The 24503-nt window shown below is 38.6% G+C and overlaps 1 protein-coding gene across 3 annotated transcripts in view; it reads left to right on the forward strand.

Moving 5' to 3' along the window:
- The window catches only part of rorab (RAR-related orphan receptor A, paralog b), a 63871-nt gene extending 40314 nt beyond the window's left edge, over positions 1-23557 (forward strand). Inside the window, exons 1-10 of one of the 3 annotated variants that reach the window (XM_067399559.1) lie at positions 6544-6703; positions 10982-11067; positions 12006-12147; positions 13227-13643; positions 15311-15432; positions 16201-16333; positions 16453-16560; positions 16654-16764; positions 18734-18846; positions 20680-23557. In XM_067399559.1, the coding sequence (XP_067255660.1) occupies positions 6676-6703; positions 10982-11067; positions 12006-12147; positions 13227-13643; positions 15311-15432; positions 16201-16333; positions 16453-16560; positions 16654-16764; positions 18734-18846; positions 20680-20844 (1425 nt within the window). In that variant the 5' untranslated portion in view covers positions 6544-6675 and the 3' untranslated portion in view covers positions 20845-23557. Of the gene's footprint in view, positions 1-6543; positions 6704-10981; positions 11068-12005; positions 12148-13226; positions 13644-15310; positions 15433-16200; positions 16334-16452; positions 16561-16653; positions 16765-18733; positions 18847-20679 lie in introns of those variants that run through there. The other 2 variants (XM_067399557.1, XM_067399558.1) reach the window with 2 other exon arrangements.
- Positions 23558-24503: the final 946 nt, after the last annotated feature.

The raw sequence follows: 24503 nt of genomic DNA on the forward strand, positions 1-24503 counted from the left end.
TTCATGCTGAAAAGTTTTGCCTACATGACAGAAAAATGTTGGTCAAGGTGAGAGGAGCTGCTCAAGAAAATAATTGCACACTAATTTGCTTCTGTGGTTTACCAAAAGTGACTTCCTGTTTGTGCACTGAATGATTTGAAATCCCCTTTACTGGCTGAGATGTCCCTTGTGTACTTGAAAATACTGGAAGCAAAGTGTTATAAGAGTGTGAAACTCGTTGAAACTAGAATGAGTTTGTGCGCTGTACTATGCTAGAGCTTAGTTACATATTGCATTTAGATGTATTTGGTCGTTTTTAAAGGTCCCGTTCTTCGTGATACCATGTTTCAAACTTTAGTTAGTGTGTAATGTTGTTGTTAGAGTATACATAAAATCTGTAAAATTTTAAAGCTCAAAGTTCAATGCCAAGTGAGATATTTTATTGTCACCTACATCGAACGGCCAGTTTGGACTACATCCCTCTACTTCCTCCTTTAATGACGTCACTAAAACAGTTTTTTGACTAACCTCCGCCCACAGGAATACACAAGAGTTGCGTTTGTAGAGTGTGTTTGTCAACATGTCGTCGAAACGCTGTTATTTTCATCCCGCAGTCCAATCACCGGGTCTGATTCCGGCTCAAATTGATAGGGTAGAATTAAAGACATGTTTACAATAACACTGAGCGCGTGCATCTCCACGTTATGGTAAGATGCGTGACTTTTCCGGGCACGGTGCGTCCGGAGCTGTCGAATCACAACATAGGAACCGCTGGCATTCTCGTTACGTATTTCTGAAGGAGGGACTTCATAGAACAAGGAAGTCATCAGCCCGTTTTTATGACAGTGGAAACAGCGGTATACAGATAAGTAAATTATGTGGAAAATACTGTGTTTTTTTACACGCGAAACATGAACACATGTTATATTGCACACTATAAACACAATCAAAGCTTCAAAAAAACATGAAAAACGGGACCTTTAAATAAGAGAATTTGGTCTGAGAGAGTCACTGTGGGTGTTTGTATGTGTGCGTATGTGTCTTGATGTTTGTGTTGGAGACACCAAGCAAACAAGCAGCAGCTGGGAGCATGTATTAGCATGTCTGTCCTGCTGAAGTTAAACCCAGCCCAGTGAGAGCTTGTGTTCAGGATTGCAGAGGGATGAATTTCTCCGTGAGAGTGTCTCACACAACAGAAACCCATCCTCACACTGCTGTCATGCCCGTGAAACATGAGACCTGCAGAAGCGGCTCTAGCATCTCTATTTCAACTATTCAGTCCTCAGTTGAACAGCATGTGGAAGATGTTTCTAGAAGGAACAGGATTTAGAAGCTCGTGTGGTTCTCAAACTGTGGTCCGTAAGGTGATTGAATTAAAATGAATGAATAAATAATTAAACAAAGCAAACATTAATTTTGGCTGAACTGTCACTTTAAGGTCACATAGTTGGCGTCTTTGAAACATGTTTACCTGATAATGTCAGCCAGCAGGCTCTTACCTACAGCTTCTGTTGTTGCGTAATAGTGATTTTCACAACCGCAGAGATGGTTTTGCACGTTGCTTGTTTCAGTTTGCTGTGTAGCTTCTTTGAGCAGACCTTTTGGCCATAGTGGATTGGAGAGGGTGTTGTGTTGGGTCCAGGCCAGATCATTAGCATTCAGATGGCCCCGTTCCCCTCAGATTCAGCCAGACCTGTATAAGGCTGCATGCGCATGTGTTTGTACCCCACACACACATATGGGTAGAATTTCAAATAAGCCAGTTATCCTGTAGGCAAACACATGCAATTTCAAATCACTGCTGTGCTGCTGATGGCTTTACTATATATGGAATATACAAATAAAATACAAATACATTTATTAAAATAATATTTATTTATAAGTTATCATAATATATAAATTATGATAATAAATTAAATTAATCTTAGCGAAATTCTCTAGCTATTAAGCTATTATTTTAATAAATATGAAATATATAGATCATACATGAAATATACAGATATAACAAATATGTTAAATTCATTTTTTTAAAAATTATAATCATTTATAGTTTATTTATATATAATAAATTATCTTAATTCTGTACATAAAATTATATTAACCTTTTAATTTGGAACAAAATGTTATAACCTATATACGTGTTCAGGGGTCGGTAAGATTATTTAATGGTTTTGAAAGAAGTCTCTTATGCTCACCAAATCTAAATTTATTATCAAAATGTAGTAAAAACATCAGTACTATTTTTTTCTATTTTAATATATTTTAAAATAAAATTGTTTTACGTTATACGTTATATGTCATGGCAAAGCTGAATTTTCAGCCATTATTCCAGTCTTCAGTGTCACATGATCCTTCAGAAATCATTCTATAATGTTGATTTCGTGCTCAAGAAACATTTCTTATTATAATCAATGTGCTGCTTAGTATCTTTGTGGAAACCATGATACATTTTTTTGTTCAGAATTCTTTAATGAAAAAAAAAATAGAAATAGAAATATTGTGTAAGACTATAAATGTCTTGACTTTTGATACTCCACTTTTGATCAATTTAATGCTTCCTTGCTGAATACGGGTATTAATTAAAAAAATCTTACTGACCCCAAACTTTTGAACAGTAGTAGGCTTTATGTTCTTCCATTCAACATATATTTTTTTGCATTAAACATGCATGCGTTTTTAAAGGGATAGTTCACCCCAAAATGAAAATTTTCTGTTAATTTTCTCACCCTTAGGCCATCCAAGATGTAGGTGATTTTTTTTTTTTTTTTTTTTTCAGTAGAACAGTAAAGAAGATTTTTAGCTGAAACCGTGGTCCTCTCTGATTTTGTATAATGGAATACCCACGACTGCTGACGATACATTGAGGTATTAAGTAGCGAAACGATCAGTCTATGCAAGAAACTTTATTTATAACATTATTTACAACATTTTTACTAGGGTGGTGGGAATCTTTTGGAATCTCACAAATCGATTCAAATCGATTCTTGTGGTCGATTCTAAGTTTTGAATTGAATTTCGATTAGATATATGCATAGATTTGATTTTAAACATTGCATTTTATTATAAATATTATATTTTAACTCAAATTTAAATAAATAATATGAGTAATATTGTTTATATTTGTTTCCCTGGCACAGTTTTGCTTATTATATTGATTTTAAGTGGCTTGTTTTGCTGGGAACACTTCACCGCAGCTTTAATGAAGAGAGGGAAGAGTTCAGATGAGAGTAGGAGGAGAGCAGCAGCATGAGAACAGAACAGCAGCTACTGTTAATGCCGATTGGTCAAGAGTTAGAAAAAATCTAATATACGCTGTTGCATTCTCAAGATTTAGTGGTTTAACCTCAGATACAGGATATGATAATTCGCTTTTACAAGCAGGTATTGTTCTTTACCATGGTAACCATTTGTGCGTCCTTGTTCAATGTGCTTCTCGTGTGTAAAAAGTACCTGTACACCAGAGATGTAAAGAGAACCTGAAAAACATACTTGAGTAAAAGTACAGATACCTCACAAATGACTCTATTACAAGTTACCAAGTCACCAATTCCAATACGACTTGAGTAAAAGTCTTAGAGTATCTAATTTTAACAGTACTTAAGTATTTTACTCATACTGAATGTAGGCTCAAAGATGCACTAGTCCTCAACACCTTCAAAAAGGTCTTGTCAATATAACGAACAAAATAATGTGTTAAGTTAAATTAAATAGTCAAAGTCTACTTGTGCTTGTTTCAGTCTCATCATCACCGGCTGCAGTCATTTCCTCATCTCGTAAATCAAACACCTGCCATTCAGCAACCGCCTGCTAATGCACTCACATTCATGTAAAGTAGCCTTGTTGACAAGTTTGGGTGAGTAAAGGCAAAACGCACAAGATATAGTACCTTCAATGCCCTGTAGATGGCGATTATTGCTTCTTTATAGCAGAAACAAACTGCTGCAGAAAAAGTTAGGTGCCATGCAAAATGTAATGTGTAACTGACAAATGTATTGGAGTAAAGAGTACATTTACTTGTTAAAAAAATGTAAAGTAGAGAGTAAAAGTTGGTAATATCTTTGATACTCAGTACAACTACAAAGTAGCCAAAAAGATACTTAAGTACAGTAACTAATTACATTTACTCAAATACTTCACACCACTGCTGTACACAAAAGAGGCATCAAGATCGCAAGAAAAGCTTGATGTGTGCTTGTAACTATACATTATTTCACTATGCATTATCTATTTTCTATTTAAGATATTGATATACGAACTGTTGCTATCAAGTAAGCTTCATTCATAATGCAAGCCTGTGCACTCTCTAAACAGTCCGGATGCTGCACTGCTCTCGCAGTTGAATCTACCACCTCGTTTGTTCCGATAACATAGCATTATTAACAAACCTTTAGAAAATCAATTTTTGAAATTTGTGAATCGGTTCGAATCGGTAGAAGATGGAATCAATTTTACCCCAAATGTTTACCTCTAATCCACAGCCTTCGTGAACAACAGTCTGGAATGCAAGCTTCCTGTCACATAATGACGCATGAACAGGAGCAAACTTACGTAAGCTGACGCGGTGTTTGTTTACAACAGAAAGGGTTACTTACTTGTACTTATCCTGAATGCCGCAACTTATATAAAAAAAAGATTACTTTTGCTTGTGCAATCTCAGTCGAGAAGATTGACTTTTAACAGATTCCCAGCGTTTGAGCTCATACGTCACTATGCGACAGGAAGCTTGCGCTCCAGACTGCCGTAAACACTCTCGTTTGCCGAGGCTATGGATTGCAGGTAGTAATGTTGTAAATACTGTTCAGTTTCTTGCATAGACTGATCGTTTCGCTTCTTAAGACCTCAATGTATCATCAGGAGCCGTGGGTATTCATTTTGTTTTGTCTGCATGGGTTTTTTTGAATCTCAAAGTGATGGCACCCATTGACTTCCATTATATGAATCACAGAGGACCACGGTTTCAGCTAAAAATCTTCTTTAATGTTCTACTGAAGAAAAAAAGTCACATACATCCTGGATGGCCTGAGGGTGAGAAAATTAACAGCAAATTTTCATTTTTTGGTGAACTATCCCTTTAAAGGTGCCCTAGATTCAAAAATTGAATTTACCTCGGCATAGTTGAATACCAAGAGTTCAGTACATGGAAATTACATACAGTGAGTCTCAAACACCATTGTTTCTTCCTTCTTATATAAATCTCATTTATTTAAAAGACCTCCGAAGAACAGGCGAATCTCAACATAACACCGACTGTTACGTAACCGTCAGGATAATTAATATGTACGCCCCCAATATTTGCATATGCCAGCTCATGTTCAAGGCATTACACAAGGGCAGCCAGTATTAATGTCTGGATCTGTGCACAGCTGAATCATCAGACTAGGTAAGCAAGCAAGAACAACAGCGAAAAATGGCAGATGGAGCAATAATAACTGACATGATCCATGATTACATGATATTTTTAGTGATATTTGTGAATTGTCTTTCTAAATGTTTCGTTAGCATGTTGCTAATGTACTGTTAAATGTGGTTAAAGTTACCATCGTTTCTTACTGTATTCACGGAGACAAGACTGTCGTTATTTTCATTTTTAAACACTTGCAGTCTGTATAATTCATAAACACAACTTCATTCTTTATAAATCTCTCCAACAGTGTAGCATTAGCCGTTAGCCACAGAGCATATAGCCTCAAACTCATTCAGAATCAAATGTAAACATCCAAATAAATACTATACTTGCGCGATTAGACATGCTACATGATGAACACTTTGTAAAGATCCATTTTGAGGGTTATATTAGCTGTGTGAACTTTTTTTATGTTCATGTTATGCGCGAGCTCTTGGGGCATGGAGCGCGAGATTTAAAGGGGCTGCAGCCTGAATCGCCGCATTTATAATGATGCCCCAAAATAGGTAGTTAAAAAAATGAATAAAAAAAAACTATGGGGTATTTTGAGCTGAAACTTCAGACACATTCAGGGGACACCTTAGACTTATATTGCATCTTTTAAAAACCTGTTCTTCGACACCTTTAAGTTACTTGCATTAAGTTAGTGAAATCAACACAAGTCTGGATAAATTGATTACTTATGTAAATTTAAGAAGTGCCACAAACTACCTCCAGGGTGAAAAGTCCACTCAAAACATTTATTCAGCACATTGTATATATGTCTTTAGTTCATTTCTAAATCCTTGCTAATGTATAATGTGCTTAATAATAATAGTAATGATGTATCAGCAAAAAAGACAGTCATTGCAGATGGTGTTATAAGGGCGATGCCATGTCTGTCACCATACAACACTCTCAGGAAGGAAGGGAAAATGTTTCAGTTTGCTCTCATAATGTGAAAGTGTTAACTGCAGACAACTTCCTGCATACACTATAGTGTCATGAAAACACGTTACAGAGCAGTGCAAGGTGAGCCAAAACTAACCCTTTAAACCATGTAGTCAACTAAAAACTCGCTCACTAATCACCCATTGGGTGACACAGCTGTCACACAAGGGTTGTGGGGGCGGGAAGAAAGGGTTTTAGTCCTTATGTCACGGTCACATGGATTCTCATGCGGTAGAGAAGAGAGGCAGAGGGAGGCACAGCAGCGCTACAGTCAGTCAGCAGCACAACGCTTGCGTCCGAACCTGCACATGCTCTTAAGGCAAAGCTGTTGACGGTCCTCTGCATGGCCACAGGGCCTCAGGATGTACTTAATGATCACAGCCATGAAAGGTAGGAGAGGGACTTCCAAGTTGGGGAAAATCCATGGAAATATGTGTGTGTGTGTTTGTGTGTGTGTGTGCGTGCACTTGAGAGAATGAGTGCGTGAGAAATGTCTCTGAGCTGTTGTGTTAATGTTTCTTTAATGTTTTGAGCTCTTAATGCCTCTTCTTGCATGTATAATGTGGCTGTTTTGCTTCCAAAACGTCTCATGGACTGTCCTGTGTGCTGTTTTGCATGTTCATTTACATGTTTTCTTCGATTTTGAATTGCAAAGTGAATATTAGATCTTTTGTGATTTGTAGTGATGCACATTCTGTGCATTTGAGGGAACATCTCGGTCCATCTGAAACTGCCGGGAGCATAAGTTAATAAGTAACTAAGCGTGTGGTGTTGTGTGATGTGATGCGATACGATGGCGTCTTTCTGACAGCTCGTACATGGGCGGCCATGTTGGCTGTTTGGCACAGCATGGGAATGTTGCCATGCTGGATGATTGGGGAATGTTGTTCCACTGACCTATTTATGGCAGGCAGGGGTGGACTGCCATAGGAGTGCTTGGCTGTTTATTCGACTAACGGCTGTGTCTTACTTAATCCCCCCACCCCCACTCTGAATCACCGCGCGCATATACTCGCACACACATACACAGGCAATGCAAAGTCTTGCTGGCAGCTGTCATTATCTATTAGTGATAAGGTATAGGGCAGTGGAACATCTGTGTGAGCCTCCGCTGTTTCTCTTTCAAAGAGATTAGAGATTATTTAGCACTTCAGATGTGTCCTCCTACACTGTTTTCAGATCAAACGCAAATATTTGGTTATCAATAGGGTTACAATTTATTTTACAGTGCAGTAGTTACATTGTAATTACTCAAAGTACTGAGTACTATTAATTAACTACATGTACTTACTATAGAGTCACAGTTGGGGTTAGGGTTTGGTTTAGGGTTAGTTACTCGTAATTATGCATAATTTGCTGTTATTACTATAGTAAGTGCATGTAGTAACGTGTAACTACCATCAATAGTTATTTGGTTATTTGTTTAAGAAAAAGCTAGAGATTGTTGTGAAAGTACTCCTTTTTTTTTCTTGCCTGACCTGCTGACATTTACTGACCAGAGGTTAATAAGATTAAAGAGTTTCACCCAGTGACTGACATGCCAGAACCGAAACTCTCTTACATATAGAACACAGTGTCTTCATTTAGTGTCAGATTAAGGTTAACCATGAATGCTAATTGTTTAGAATTTAAAGGGCTTGGTCGCCATTCAGTTTGTTCTTGGAGCAGATAATTTGTTCATTTATAAGTGTTTATTTTCAACCTAACTACAGATAATAACTATAATGGATGCATATGTATTGGGCTAATAAGAAAATAATGACATAATGTCTAGGTGTTTGCAAAAACCTTTTAAGTTTGATGATGGTTCAGTTTAAGACTAATGTATGTGCCAGAATGTTCTTTTCCCCTTTGTTATGATGGAGTGTTTATCTCAACCCGATGTGAGTCAGTGTTGTCAACAGATTACAGAAGCCCCAGTGGGTGGGAGGGAAGGGGGAGGGAACGCATGTGTGTGTCTGTGCGTGTGTATCTGCAGGCTTTGACTTTGGTTGGGTGTTGTGTTTTATGTTTCCTACTTAGACGGCACATCAGCACTTTCACACCGGGACAGAAACCAAACATGTTAAACCACAACATCTCATAAGGAGGAAGCGACACTTGCAAAGAGAAAAAGAGTGTTTTTGTGTGTGTGTGTGTGTGTGTGTGTGTGTGTGTGTGTGTGTGTGTGTGTGTGTGTGTGTGTGTGTGTGTGTGTGTGTGTGTGTGAGTCTGTGTTTGAGGATAACACGCGTGTAAAATATTGGTTGGTTTGTAGATGCTTGTCTGTAAAAATTATTTAGACAAGATCAAACATGTAGTGGTGGATTGGTGTGGGTTTATTAATGTCAGTCTATTGATATTGATGCATATATGCCACACATTTATGGTGGCTGATGACTAATTTGCTACTAATGCATATACATTAATAAAGAATATTCTTTCTGTATCATAATTTATCAAAATAAAAATAAAAAAAATGGTAATAAAATATGACAAGATCTCAGAGTTAAACTGTGTCAGAAAAAAAATTAATCTTAATTATGTCAGATAACACGTAAACAAAACATGGTCAGGTCAAAGTGTCTGAATAATTTTTGGTCCCAAATTTTTATCAATTTTACTGGTAGTCCACTGTATGAAGAATTTTTGGATATAATATGTCACAGTTTACTTTATTTTGCTATCCTCACTTACATAAATGAACTATAGTGTCCTGCACCCACTAGTAAAAATATATCAAAAATATCTGATATATATATCTATATATATATATAATATATGAGATGTATTTCAATTTGGTCATCAGCCACCTTAATAAATATACATATTTCCACAATTTTGAGATTTTAAACTTATCAAATATATCATAAAATTATTCACCCTGACTGATATATCGATCTGCTACTAAGAACAAAAATCGAATCTCTTCACACACACCCTTGTATTGTTGTGCAGCAGAGTTCGTGCATTCACAATCCTCATCCGTATTTGGCCTTCATGTACGTTCCTTTTCTGTAGTCTGAAATAGCAGCTCTGTAAGCCGTGCCCTTGCATCAGAGACGAACAGCGGTACCTACTGCTGCAAGACTTCAGCGGCTGCTCTGGGAGAATGTTCCTTTGATGTATTAATCCATAATTCAGACCAGATTAGCGTCTTGTGCTTTGGAGTAACTAATTACTGCCGATTGGTTTTACATATCTAATGAGAGAGAGTGAGGATGCCCTTAATGAATACGGCATGCAGAACCAAAGGGGATTAGCCCTTTCTGTAATCATGAGAAAATAGTCATTCTCAAACTGCTCTGATGCCTTTGCAAATAGAGTCCGCAGCTAAAAAAAAAAAAAAAAACATACAAGTCTGAGCGTATGTGACCAAGAGAGAGAAAAAGAGAGCACTCTGGTGATGAGATGCGTTTTACTTTTTCATCCTGTACTGTATGCGCCTCAGGGCTGCCGGAACGACTGCATCGCTCTTCTCTAAATGGATTTCTCCTCTTGCTCTATTCCCCCAGCACCCCTCTCAACAGCCTTGCACACCATATCTGCGTTCTCTTCCACAACCAACCGCAGCCGAGCCGCTGAGGGGCTCATGCACGACTACGGCATACAATCCAGAGCATGCAGATGCCATCTCCAACTAGGAATGCATTCTGACTTTGATATTTACTGAAAAGCACCACAACGCTGTCGTGAAGCAAGCTCGTGGCTTGAGGGAGGATGGCACGGTCAAACTGTAGTTAACCAAATTAATGTTGGATGTTAGGAGAGCAGATTGTACTTACAGATGATGTCAGTCCTGTGGGTGATTTCAGTAGTCATAGCCATTTTTTCTGCTTGAATAAATGGAGTGGTTTATGTGGTGCTGCCTTGATTCATTTAAAAAAAAAATTCTTCTGCTAGCTAAAGCCTGAGGTTACACTCCTTACAAACCTCAGGCCTTGTTCTCTTTGCGTTAGCCAACTCAAAGGTCAGGAGCTGTGGAATTAGTCTTGATGTGATTATGGTCTCTACTGATCAGTTTAAATAGAAAGTGTTTTCAAGAGACAAAAACAGATATGCTCTATGAAACGGTATTTATTAATTTGTCCTATTGATTTGAGATTGATAATAGTTCTTCTGTAGTCAAAGACCTTTAGTCTAGATCAGTGGTTCTCAAACCTGTCCTGGAGTACCACCAGCCCTGCACATTTTGTATGTCTCCCTATATCTGACACACCCATTTCAGGTCTTGCAGTCTCTACTAATGAGCTCATGAGTTGAATCAGATGAGGGAGACATACAAAATGTGCAGGGCTGGTGGTACTTCAGGACAGGTTTGAGAACTACTGATCTAGATTGTACTGTGTAATTTCTGCAGCACTAAACAGAATTGCGGGAAAAAGAAAGGAAAAAACAAGTTTCCCAAACACACTGCCCGTTTTTGGTTGGACCAAAAGACCAAACCCATCCCATTTGGTTGAACCAGTGTCGCTATGTTGGGATGGTTGGGCTGCTCAAACAGAGCTATGTTACACTACTCCAGGGAAAAATTGCTAGCAAATGTCTTAATTATAGCTTTCTATGCATGTTAAGCTGGCACAGGAGAAGGTATTTTAGCATAGAAAAAAAATAAAATAAAACGAATGTGTTTTGTTTTTTTGCTGAAACTCCTCAATTTCCTGAAAGTTTCTTTCTGTCTCTTTATAGCTCAGATTGAGAGTATTCCCTGTAAAATCTGTGGAGATAAATCATCAGGGATCCACTATGGTGTTATCACCTGTGAGGGATGCAAGGTAAGACATCTTTGTTGATCATTTTCTTTAAATTCATCATCCTTTTTTTTTTTTTTACTATACACTATCATTCAAAGGCTTGGAGTCAGTAAGATTTTTTTTTTTTAAATAAATACTTTAATTTAGCAAGGACCCATACAATTTTTACTTGGCAAGAATCCTTGGTTTCTTCATATATTAAGCAGCACAACTGTTTTTAACATTGATAATAAGAAGAAATGTTTCTTGAGCAGCAAATCAGCATATTAGAATGATTTCTGAAAGATCATGTGACACTGAACACTGAAGTAATGATGCTGAAAATTCAGCTTTGCCATCACAATATTACTGTTTACTGTATTTATCATCAAATAAATGCAGCCTTGGTGAGACTTCTTTCAAAACATCCCCAAACCCCAAAAATCCTCACCCCCAAACTTTTTTAATGGTTGTGCAGATTATCATTATTAATAATATTTCAGTTACAAATATTAGAATATATTTCTGTCCCAAATTTTACTACCCATTTACGCACACAAACAAGAATAAAGTGAAACTGAAATGCTATGTCTAAGTCTAGCTTGTTTATACTTTCATATTGTGCTACGAACCACCACAGAAGGTGCACCCGCACACCAGAGTGCTCTAGAGGCATTTACACTTCATGCATTCTTCATGCATCCCAGTTCATTTGGAGCAAACATAATGCACCACTGCACTGGAAAGAGAGGCATAAAAATGTGCATTTCATGACATATATTCCTTTTAGAAGTCCCTGATTTTGATAGAAAAATGCAACTGCAATGTTATGTCCACAGTAATCTGTATAGACACATGTATTATTTAGTTACTGTACTGATGAATAAGTTAATGCATCAATCTGAATCATGCTGCTGAATTCAAAGATTGAAGCTAGAGGTGACCTATTGTTGTGTTCTCTCTCTCTCTCTATCCTTCAGGGTTTCTTCAGGAGAAGTCAACAGGGCACTGTGTCATATTCATGTCCTCGGCAGAAGAGCTGTCTGATCGACCGTACCAGCAGGAACCGCTGCCAGCACTGTCGCCTGCAGAAATGCTTAGCAGTGGGCATGTCAAGAGATGGTAGGCTCTCAACTTTCACAGAAGTCTGAGTGATGTGCATATGGCTGCTGGTGTATCTAATTCTCCCCAGATATATAGAGTGTGACAGTAGGGTTTTTAATGTAAAACTCCCATTCATTTTCTCCAAAGAGAAACTTACCATGAGCTTTGATGTTATTAAGCAATGGCATATACTAAAACATTTGCATTTATTCAAATATTATGTAGTTAAATTTTCATGTTTCAGTTACATCTTTTGCAGTGCTTTTGAGGGATGAGTAGTTCAGTCCCTTATAAAGATCTTGTTACTTGTTAAAGGGTTAGTTCACCCAAAAATGAAAATTCTGTCATTAATTACTCATCCTCATGTTGCTCCAAATGTAAGACCTTCTTTAATCCTCGGAAAACACATATTAAGATATTTTTGATGAAATGAAAATGAGCTATCTGGCCTCCGATAGACTGCAACACAACAACCATTTTCAAAGTCCAGAAAGGTAGCAAAGACATCTTTAAAATAGTCCATGTGACTACAGTGGTTCAACCATAATGTTGATGACGAGAATACTTTTTGTGTGCAAAAATACTAACAAAAATAACGACTTTATTCCACAATTTCTCCTATGCAGTTGATTCAGTGCAGTGCTTCCATGTTCTACGTCAGAACGCCGACTCCCTATTGGCCAGCTCCTGCATCAGCATCACACGCATGCGTCGTGGTGCTCATGTGAACAGCGTCGGCCAATACTGAGCTGGCATTCATGACACAGAGCACGGAAGCCTGCACTGTGTCTTCTACATCAACTGCATAGGAGACTGACATTGAAGAGAAGAGATTGTTGAATAAAGTCATTATTTTTGTTTGTTTTTTGCGGAGTAAAGGTTCCATTTGTTAACATCATTTATCATGAACTATGGAAAAGCATTTGTTAATACTAAAGCATTTATTAATCTTATTTAAAGCTAATTCCAACATTTACTAATACATTATTAAAATCAAAAGAGACCTTATTGTAAAGTGTTACAGATGCTTTAAAACATATAGTATGATAAAAATGTCATTAATGATATATCAACTGCTTTCATGTGGTCACTCGCAGCTGTGAAGTTCGGCCGCATGTCTAAGAAGCAGAGGGACAGTCTTTTCGCTGAAGTTCAGAAACACCGCCAACAGCAGCAGGATGAGAAAGTGGGTGATGAGACAGAGAAGGGGCGGGAACCTCAACCTCCAGGAGAGGCAGAGCCACTCACACCCTCTTATGCCCTGTCCACCAATGGTGTCACAGAGCTCCCTGATGACCTCAGTGGATATGTGAACGGTCAGACCCCAGAGGAGGGAAAGGCAGATTCAGCAATTGGTGGATTTTACCTGGACATTCAGCCCTCTCCAGACCAGTCAGGTCTAGACATGGATGGCATTAAACTAGAACCTGTGTGTGACCTTAGCTCAGACTCTGGCCTAGATCAATATTGTTGCTACAGCAACGGAGATTCTTCACCTCCTGACAGCGATCTAGGTAAGAAAAATTATTTCTTTCTTTTATTTATTTTAATAATTTATTATACACAGATCAGGCTTAACATTATGACCACTGACAGGTGAAGTAAATAACACTGATCATCTCTTCATCACGGCACCTGTTAGTAGGCGGGATATATTAGGCAGCAAGTGAACATTTTATCCTCAAAGCTGAGGTGTTAGAAGCAAGAAAAATGGGCAAGCATAAGGATTTGAGTGAGTTTGACAAGGGACAAAATGTGATGGTTAGATGACTGGGTCAGAGCATCTCCAAAACTGCAGCTCTTGTGGGGTGTTCCTGGTCTGCAGTGGTCGGTATCTATCAGAAGTGGTCCAAGGAAGGAACAGTTGTGAACCGGCGACAGGGTCATGGGCGGCCAAGTCTCATCGATGCACATGAGAAGTGAAGGCTGGCCCATGTGGTTCGATCCAACAGATGAGCTACTGTAGCTCAGATTGCTCAGGAAGTTGATGCTGGTTCTGATAGAAAGGTGCCAGAATACACAGTGCATCACAGTTTGTTGTGTATTGGGCTGCATAGCTGCAGACCAGTCAGGGTGCCCATGCTGACCCCTGTCCACTGCCGAAAGCGCCAAGAGTGGGCACGTGAGCATCAGAACTGGACCACAAAGCAACGGAAGAAGGTGGCCTGGTCTGATGCTCATTGGTGATTGTGCGTCGCTTATCTGGGAACGCATGGCACCAGGATGCACTATGGGAAGAAGGCAAGCCGGCAGAGGCAGTGTGATGCTTTTGGGCAATGTTCTGCTGGGAAACCTTGAGTCCTTCCATCTATGTGAGTGTTACTTTGACATGTACCACCTACCTAAGCCCTGCTCGTCACAACCACCCTTTAATGGAAACGGTATTCCCTGGTGGCTGTGGCTCTTTCAGCAGAATAATGCACCCTGTCATAAAGCAAAAATGGTTCAGGAATGGTTTGAGGAGCACAACGAGTTTGAGGTGTTGACTTGGCCTCCAAATTCCCCAGATCTCAATCCAGTCGAGCATCTGTGAGATGTGCTGAACATACAAGTCCGATCCATGGAGGCCCCACCTCACAACTTACAGGACTTAAAGGATCTGCTGCTAACATCTTAGTGCCAGATACCACAGCAAGCCTTTAGGGGTCTAGTGGAGTCCATGCCTCGATGTGTTAGGGCTGTTTTGGCAGCAAAATGGGGACCAACTCAATATTAGGAATGTGGTCATAATGTTATGCCTGACATTAACAAAGACAGAATATTTTTATCATAGATAAGCTTTTACTGTAGTTATGTTGGCATCATTTGGCACGTAATTGCAAAGAAAGGAAATATTATCAAGTTAAATTACATTGTGCCAACCTAAATAATTACAAAAGGATGCTGCTATTACGGGCATGATTGACAGCTGTGGGGTTTGAAACAGCAGGGGTCTATGAACTCGCCTCCATGGCCTATTTAACATGTCATTAGTAAGAAGTGCCTCATTAACACAGACCAGTCAAAGAGTAGCAGAAGACTTTTTTCCCCTTTTTACTGAAATTAACCTTAATGAATTTGTTTTAGAAAATATAATGTGGCAATAATATTCCGCTTCAAATATGTCTGATGAGCATTTCACATACCCAGGAATGTGTGTCAGCGCCAGCTGTTTGACTCTATTTATGTGTTTCTAACACAGAACATCTGTCAGAGAACATCTGCAAGTCTCACCTGGAGACGTGCCAGTATCTTCGAGAAGAGCTACAGCCCAGCAACTGGCAGACAGTTCTACAGACCGACCTGGACACATACCAAAAGAAGGTGTTTGGTTTTGTCTGTTTGGCTCTGTGCACACCTGGTATTGACATCTTGGGCGATCTTATCACAAGTGGTCAGCCAAAACAAAACGTTTCAATGTCTCAAATTCATTTTATGACCACCACTGGATTTCACTAGGGCTGTCCCCGACTAGAAAGATTTTTCTAGTCGACTAGTAGTCATTCATTTAAGCCATTAATCGACTAGTCTCACGTTTATGATATTAAATCGTTGCGTTAAACGTCATACAATAAGCTTGGTACTAATTTAGCTTCCACACTCCATACAAACACTTAGATATGCACCTAATAATAGTGCACATTTATCTAGTTTGAAGTTAGAGCAGGCGGCCATGTCAAGTGGCTAACGTCAGGATACTACTTAAATGTTTCAAATGATAATCCACGTTTGAGGTTGATGATAGGCGAACGTTTGGATTTCCTCCACAATATAATTACCACATGGATCATTTGTATTAGTGATCAGTCTGTCATGAATTGACGTGACTTTCTTCGCATCGACTAACATTTGGTTGACTATAGGAACGAGTGCATGCGTCATATGCAATGTATTATGACTAGTGCGTGTTGATAAAAGTTTAAGGACAAGTTTGTACTAATTAGTTACTTTCTTGTTTTCCCCACATTTTGTCTCTGTTGTTGCATGAATGTATGAATGGATGGACAGATAGATGGATGAGTGCACTTTATAGATCCCTGAGGGGAATAATCAGGTGTGTGTACTAACAGACCCTCTCTCTGCACAATCTAGTCTCAGGAGGACATGTGGCAGCTGTGTGCGGTTAAAGTCACTGAAGCTGTGCAGTATGTGGTTGAGTTTGCCAAGCGCATTGATGGATTCATGGAGCTCTGTCAGAACGATCAGATCGTGCTGCTCAAAGCAGGTACACCTCAGATAAACCTCTAAACATATCCTAGTTCACATAACCAGCAAAAGTACATCAGTGTAGTGACAAATTGTGGCAGAACCACTGAATAATGAGCATGTTTTTCTCCTCCTCAGGTTCTTTAGAAGTTGTGTTTGTGAGGATGTGTCGGGCATATAACTCCCAGAACAACACTGTCTACTTTGACAGCAAATATGCAGGGCCGGAGGTCTTCAAAGCTCTGGGTGCGCATTAAGATCTGGAGTGCTTTTTTTAAAGACAAAGGAAATAGTAAATGGAAATGCAAAGCGTTAACCACTGTTTTTATGCTTTTCTAGGCTGTGATGATCTCATCAGCTCTGTGTTTGAGTTTGCTAAGAGTCTGAACTCTCTACAGCTAAGTGAAGATGAGATTGGCCTGTTTTCAGCATATGTGCTCATGTCTGCAGGTGAGGGAAGAAAAATAAAGGCAATGTCAGAGAGGTTCATTAATGGGAGTTGGGATTGGATTATTTATGCAGAGGCTTTAAAGGGTTAGTTCACCCAAAAATGAAAATTCTGTCATTAATTACTCACCCTCATGTTGTTCCACACCTGTAAGACCTTCATTCATCTTTGGAACACAAATTAAGATATTTTTAATAAAATCCGATGACTCAGTGAGACCTCCATTGACAGCAAGAGAATTAACACTTTCAAATGCCCAAAACAGTTCATGTGACTACAGTGGTTCAACCTTAATGTTATGAAGGGACGCCAAAAAAACAAAATAACGACTTTATTCAACAATATCTAGTGATGGGCGATTTCAAAACACTGCTTCATGAAGCTTCGAAGCTTTACGAATCTTTTGTTTCGAATCAATGGTTCGGAGCGCGTATCAAACTGCCAAAGTCGCGTGGTTTCAGTAAACCAGGCTTCGTTACGTCATAAATTTCAATGGTTCACGTGACTTTGGCAGTTTGCTACACACTCCGAACCACTGATTCGAAACAAAAGATTCGTAAAGCTTCGAAGCTTCATTTAGCAGTGTTTTGAAATCGCTCATCACTAAATATTGTTGAATAAAGCCGTTATTTTGTTTTTTTGGCACACAAAAAGTATTCTCGTTGCTTCATAATATTAAGGTTGAACCACTGTATTCACATGAACTGTTTTGGGTTTAGTAGCTTTCTGGGCATCTCAACGTGTTAATTATCTTGTTGTCAATGGAGGCCTCACTGAGCCATTGGATTTTATAAAAAATATCTTTATTTGTGTTCCAAAGATGAACGAAGGTCTGACATGAGGGTGAGTAATACATTTTTGGGTGAATTAACCCTTTATTTCTGCATCCTCTGAATATCAGGGTTGTGCACTTTTCTTAATTAAAATAAAAATTCCAGAACATTTTCTGAATATGAATGGGGGTTATGCACAACAAACTTTCATATTCTAAAGACAGGTTGCATCACTTCCAGTTCGGGCCTTTGGTGTGTGCATCTTTAATTATATAGAGCCATTTTACTCAAGATGCCTTGAAAGGCGCAAGCAAAGATATGCATAACCGATATCCATCGCATTTGCAGATTGATATCTAAAAATGTATTCTTTTTTTTATCTCGCTAACATTTACATATTTAAATCGAACAAAACGGCAACAATAAAAATGGCTAGCTTGGTTAGCTGATTACCTTGAATGTCCATAGTTCATACTGCCTTTAACACTTTCTCTGACTAGAGGATGCAATGAGACTTTTTTTCTTGTTTGTTCATGTGATGTTTGGCATAAAGCCTATTGAAGTACAATAGACTTCATTCAGACTTTGAAAATGGAGGGTTTTCTAATGAAAAAAGTTCTTTTGAACATTCTATTCATCAAAGAATCCTGAAATAGACTAATCAGTGTCCACAAAAATATTAAGCCGTTTTCAACATTGACAATGGTAAGGAATTTTAGTATATTAGAATGATTTCTGAAGGATCATGTAACACTGAAGACTGGCTTAATGGCTGCTGAAAATCCAGCTTTGTGATCGCAGGAATAAATGACATTTTAAAATGTATTAAAATTAAAGAGTTCTTTAAAAGTGTACTAGTATTTCAAAATATTACTAGTTTTACTCTATTTTTGATCAAGTAAATGCAAAAAAGCAAGAGAGACTTTTTTCAAAAACAATTAAGAAATCTTACCAACCACAAACATTTGAAAGGTAGCGTATATTTATCATATTAAATAAATTTACATTTGTGGACCAGGGTGGAAAAACACTTAATTTCCCATAACACATTACTTGTGTTGAATTTCTTTAATTTAGTCCATTCTACTTCCTGTCATTGCAATTCAACTTTCTGTGGGGTGTGACCAATTCAATTCTAATTCCAACTCATCAGAATTTTGCCCAACCTTGCTGAATCACACTCTTTTTATGTGTGTAGATCGCTCCTGGCTGCAGGAGAAGACCAGAGTAGAGAAACTCCAGCAGAAGATCAAGATCGCCTTGCAAAACCTCATACAGAAGAACCAGAGGGATGAGGGAATTCTCACAAAGGTACATACACGCATGAATGCGGTTAAATTTATAATAACTACAATACTATTTTTACTCCTCCGGTCACTATAATCCCCTCAAACTGTATGTACAGTGGGTACAGAAAGTATTCAGACCCCCTTACATTTTTCACTCTTTGTTATATTGCAGCCATTTGCTAAAATCATTTAAGTTAATTTTTTTCCTCAGTAATGTACACACAGCACCCAATATTGACAGAAAAACACAGAATTGTTGACATTTTTGCAGATTTATTTAAAAAGAAAAACTGAAATATCACATGGTCCTAAGTATTCAGACCCTTTGCTCAGTATTTAGTAGAAGCACCCTTTTGATCTAATACACTCATGAGTCTTTTTGGGAAAGATGCAACAAGTTTTTCACACCGGGATTTGCCATTCCTCCTTGCAGATCCTCTCCAATTCTGTCAGGTTGGATGGTAAACGTTGGTGGACAGCCATTTTTAGGTCTCTCCAGAGATGCTGTTGTTGTGAAGCCACTCCTTCGTTATTTTAGCTGTGTGCTTAGGGTCATTGTCTTGTTGGAAGGTAAACCTTCGGCCCAGTCTGAGGTCCTGAGCACTCTGGAGAAAGTTTTCGTCCAGGATATCCCTGTACTTGGCCGCATTCATCTTTCCCTCGATTGCAACCAGTCGTCCTGTCCCTGCAGCTGAAAAACACCCCCACAGCATGATGCTGCCACCACCATGCTTCACTGTTGGGACTGTATTGGACAGGTGATGAGCAGTACCTGGTTTTCTCCACACATACCGCTTAGAATTAAGGCCAAAAAGTTCTATCTTGGTCTCATCAGACCAGAGAATCTTATTTCTCACCATCTTGGAGTCCTTCAGGTGTTTTTTAGCAAACTCCATGCAGGCTTTCATGTATCTTGCACTGAGGAGAGGCTTCCGTCACTCTGCCAAAAAGCCCTGACTGGTGGAGGGCTAAAGTGATGGTTGACTTTCTACAGCTTTCTCCCATCTCTCGACTGCATCTCTGGAGCTCAGCCACAGTGATCTTTGGGTTCTTCTTTACCTCTCTCACCAAGGCTCTTCTCCCCCGATAGCTCAGTTTGGCTGGACGGCCAGCTCTAGGAAGGGTTCTGGTCATCCCAAACGTCTTCCATTTAAGGACACTGTGTTCTTAGGAACCTTAATTTTTTTTGTAACCTTGGCCAGATCTGTGCCTTGCCACAATTCTGTCTCTGAGCTCTTCAGGCAGTTCCTTTGTCCTCATGATTCTCATTTGCTCTGACATGCACTGTGAGCTGTAAGGTCTTATATAGACAGGTGTGTGGCTTTCCTAATCAAGTCCAATCAATATAATCAAACACAGCTGGATGTGAAGGTGTAGAACCATCTCAAGGATGATCAGAAGAAATGGACAGCACCTGAGTTAAATATATGAGTGTCACAGCAAAGGGTCTGAATACTTAGGACCATGTGATATTTCAGTTTTTCTTGTTTAATAAATCTGCAAAAATGTCAACAATTCTGTGTTTTTCTGTCAATATGGGGTGCTGTGTGTACATTAATGAGGGAAAAAATGAACTTAAATGATTTTAGCAAATGGCTGCAATATAACAAAGAGTGAAAAATGTAAGGGGGTCTGAATACTTTCCGTACCCACTGTATGCGTGTGTGTGTTTGTACATGCAGACATATCTAAACATGCATGTGTGTGCATGTTTATTTGTATTCATATTTATTTGTATGGATGTATTTGACTGCCTAAGTTCTATACCCAAGTCAAATTTCTCATAAGAACAGTCTTATCTGGTCAATAATAACCAGTTCTAAATCTGCTTGTATTTTTGATCTCCTTCCTTCAGCTTGTCTGTAAAGTGTCCACCGTTCGGATGTTATGCCGTCGCCACATGGAGAAACTGAGCGCATTCAGAGCTCTTTACCCAGAAACGGTCCAAACACGCTTCCCTCCACTCTATAAGGAGCTGTTTGGCTCAGAATTTGAGCAGGTTCTGCCTCAGGAGGCCTGATAAAGACTTATCCTAATACTGCACAGATTCAGAGAAAGAGAGACAGAGAGAGAGAGAGATAATACTAACATGCTGACAAGAACTCTAAGCTCACTTCAGCCTCAGTTCATGTACACTGCATTCTCACAAAGCACTTCTCAGAGGCCAGCTACACTTTAAACTTGCCCCATTGGCCATGCACCAGAAGGCTGACAGTCTGAAGAAGAGGAAATTATAAATGCGAGGGTAAAAAAAAAAAAAAAAAAAAAAGCTGACATCTTGTAATGTGCATCAGAGCGTTCCTCAGTGCCACAGCTTTATCTTTCAGCCTCCTGTTCCGACTGTATGGGATCTCAGTGGACACACCCACTGCATTTAACTACCCCAGCAGCGCCCTCTACTGGCCATAGAGAGTAAGGAGGTGTCTGGCTGGGGTAGACGGAGACAGGAAATGAACGTCTGGAGCTGAAATCCCTCTCTTTCTACTCCGATGGCACAATGAACAGCCCATGTTGGTGCTAACATCACAGCACTGCCCTTTACTGACCTCTTCCACTATACAGACATTCAGCAGGGACATCATTTGGCAAAACCACTGCCCCAGCCGCAGGAGAAGATGGTGGACAAGGCATGACATGGGACTCAAACTATGAGACCTAAATAATCACTATCGTAGTGAAATTTTCACGATCAAATGGCATATTCTGAGGCAGTGAGTGCAAACACGTGCGTATATACTTGTTATATGGTTAGTTAAATCATGCAATGTATGATGTATAGAACCTAACGAAAGGTAGCACTTTGTGTTTTTCCCAGCAATAAACGATTTCAATTCAATTTGTGAAAAAATCTGAAGGAACATGCTGTTATTTTAGATCTGTGAGATCTTAAATACTTGTTTGTGTTTTGTCAAATCTCTGTCTTTTAAAGCCAGCTCGCATTGTCTAGACGGTGGTGTGATGCCCTGTTGTGCCATATTGACTCTGTAATTAGATTTTTGTCAAAGTGAGCTGAGTAGAGAGATGATTGACAGATGAGGGGCATGTGTTGACATTCCAGGGGATCTAGCAGTTTTTATTAAATGTTGTGGGGATGGAAGTGGTTGGCGTTGTTCCTAACTGACCCTTTTTGAGAAATGTCTAGACATTTTTTGCACCTAGTAATGCTCATCAGGGAAGAGGAAAGAATAAAAATAGTCACTTTGTTTCTTTCTTTAATTTGCAGCTGTGTACACAGGCTTGTTTTTTTTTTTTGTTTTTTTTTCAAATAACTTTGTGTCAACACTTTTGTGCCCCTTCACAACACCAAATTGAATGCATTTAGCACGCAGCCTACATATAAGGACAAGCAATAACCTTAGTAAAGATGTTCCGATCTAACATCTCTGTTTAATGTTTTTTGTAAGGGCTGGCACTGCTTTACCTGTAGTGTTCTTGTTCGTATCTGTTCCGTGAAAGACAATCCATCCAATATCTGACCTCATTAAAGGGTATTTTGGGACTGCTCAGGGAAACTATTGTTTTATAGTTGAGGAGGAGAGTGAACGTGTCAGAAACTGCAAGGAGACAGTCTTTTGAAAAATAATGTGTAAAAAAGCACAGTGAAATATTGTGAAATTGTCCTCTTCGAGCATCAGGGTCAGGTGTGTAAATGAAGAATTATCCAAAACAATACTGAGCAGAAAGCAATAATAATGGCATAATCATGTTTTGAAAATGAAAATTGCATGCAAATGCTTTAAATGCAGAACTTTGTCATGTGTTTTTGTTTGGTTTGAAATTTGCTTGGTTTGGCCTCTCCCATGTCCCAGTGTCTTTACCCCCTTTCCTATTTTTTAAAGAGACCTGATTTGGCCTGTGTATTCTCTGTGAATATCTTTTTTTTAGCAGTCCTCAATCCCGCTGTTTGTGTGCTGGTTCTATCTAACTTTTTGGTTGGCTGTTAAAGAAGTATTATGGCACTTAAATGGTTAGCGAATTAATTTCTTACACTCATCAATTAAACGCTTTTTGATTTCCGACCTTATCCAGGTTTGGTATGAATTCTAGCTGTTTATTATTATGACGTGTAACGTGTGGTGTTTTCTGTGTGCTAGTCCAGAGGCCTGGAATGTTCTTTCTTTAATTTGCCAATTATCCTTTAAATGTCCATCACTAAGGCAGTATTGTATTTCTCTCTTGCTTTGGTTTTGGGGCATGAGTACTTAATCTATCTATGTATATGTTAAGTATCACAGTAACACAGTCCCTTTTAAGGTTGTCATATTTTCACTGACAAATGACCAAATGTTTTGTATGATATACACACCATAATATGCTAATTTGTGAGTAATGCTATCATTTGAGTGGATCACAGTTTGTACTGAAGAAAAACTTCCTTTTGTGTTTAGAAGTCTTGGATTTTTCCTCTGTACATTTTTTCATTCTTAATTTTAACAGATTAACCAATGGTCTGCTTTTGATTTAATCCACAAGCACTCTTCAACTAACTCTCAAGTACATCTGTAGAAAACGTCTATTTCTTCCTCTTTGTTCGTTTCGAGGTATTTTGCCTTTGTTTTGTATATACACCTGTACAAAAATGCAAAAGTATTGTTTTCTTTGAAATACAGTTTTCATCTAATGTTGTGATTTTTGTATTTAGAGGTTTAACCCCCTAAATTACTTTTATTAAAGACGCATGTCACACATTGACAAATAGTGTGTTGAACGTGCTGATGACAATAAAAAAAATCCCACAGCTTGTGATGAAAACTACTGTTGTCATTTTTCTCTTGCTCTTTTCTTGGCCACTTGGTTTATTCATTCTAGGCAGCTTCAGTAAATTTGATGACTTAAAATAAGCAGTTTTCATGTTTGTAGGCAGGGTAGAAATGTTCATTGGGTGGGTGTGATTTCTCATTTGTCAGATGTCCTAAAATATATATAAAACAGGAAAATAAATAAACAAAAAAGCAACAGGACCAAGAAGAAGCAAAATGAGCATGTACATAAGAAGAACCTTGGAAGTTGTGAACCACTTCTACAGAGAATGTATGAACCTGGGGCATCATTTATGGAAAGTTTAATTTGTTTCTCTGAATATTTAACTTCTCAGACCAATATTGTCAGTGACTTAGCAAATGATACAATAACAAAACCCTTAAACTCAGCTTTGTAATTGCCTGTGTTTTCCACCAAAGGCAGCTAAAGGCTCACTGATTAGATATAGGAATAGTCTTTCTGTTAGGACCACTATCGTCAAAGGTAATTGACAATTAGCATACGTTTTGGATTGGTGTTGTGGTTCTGTTCTGGGCAGGAACTCCCCGCCCATCCATTCAGCCTAGCATGGATAAGAGCAGGAGTGCAGCGATAACCCCCTTAGGATAAACATAACAGAACCAACATAAATGTATTGCAGATAACATTAATGTTCTTAATGACAATAATTTAATGTAACATTATAAATCAAGATAACAGTCTGATTCGAAGAGGAATATGAGAAGGCCAGGTGATAATATCGAATGGACCTTATATAGGGATGCTGTGATAGACATATTCCTGTAGGTGTACGTGGATCAAGTGAAGTTCAGCCGATGCAAGCTTGACTGACGTGACCTACCAGAACTAACGCTATGCTTGATTTCTTGGGAAGTTCATCAAGCTAGAATTTTTATCTACATACTGATATTAGTATTG

This window comes from Chanodichthys erythropterus, chromosome 11 (assembly GCF_024489055.1).
Source record: "Chanodichthys erythropterus isolate Z2021 chromosome 11, ASM2448905v1, whole genome shotgun sequence".
NCBI classification, from domain to species: Eukaryota; Metazoa; Chordata; class Actinopteri; order Cypriniformes; family Xenocyprididae; genus Chanodichthys; species Chanodichthys erythropterus.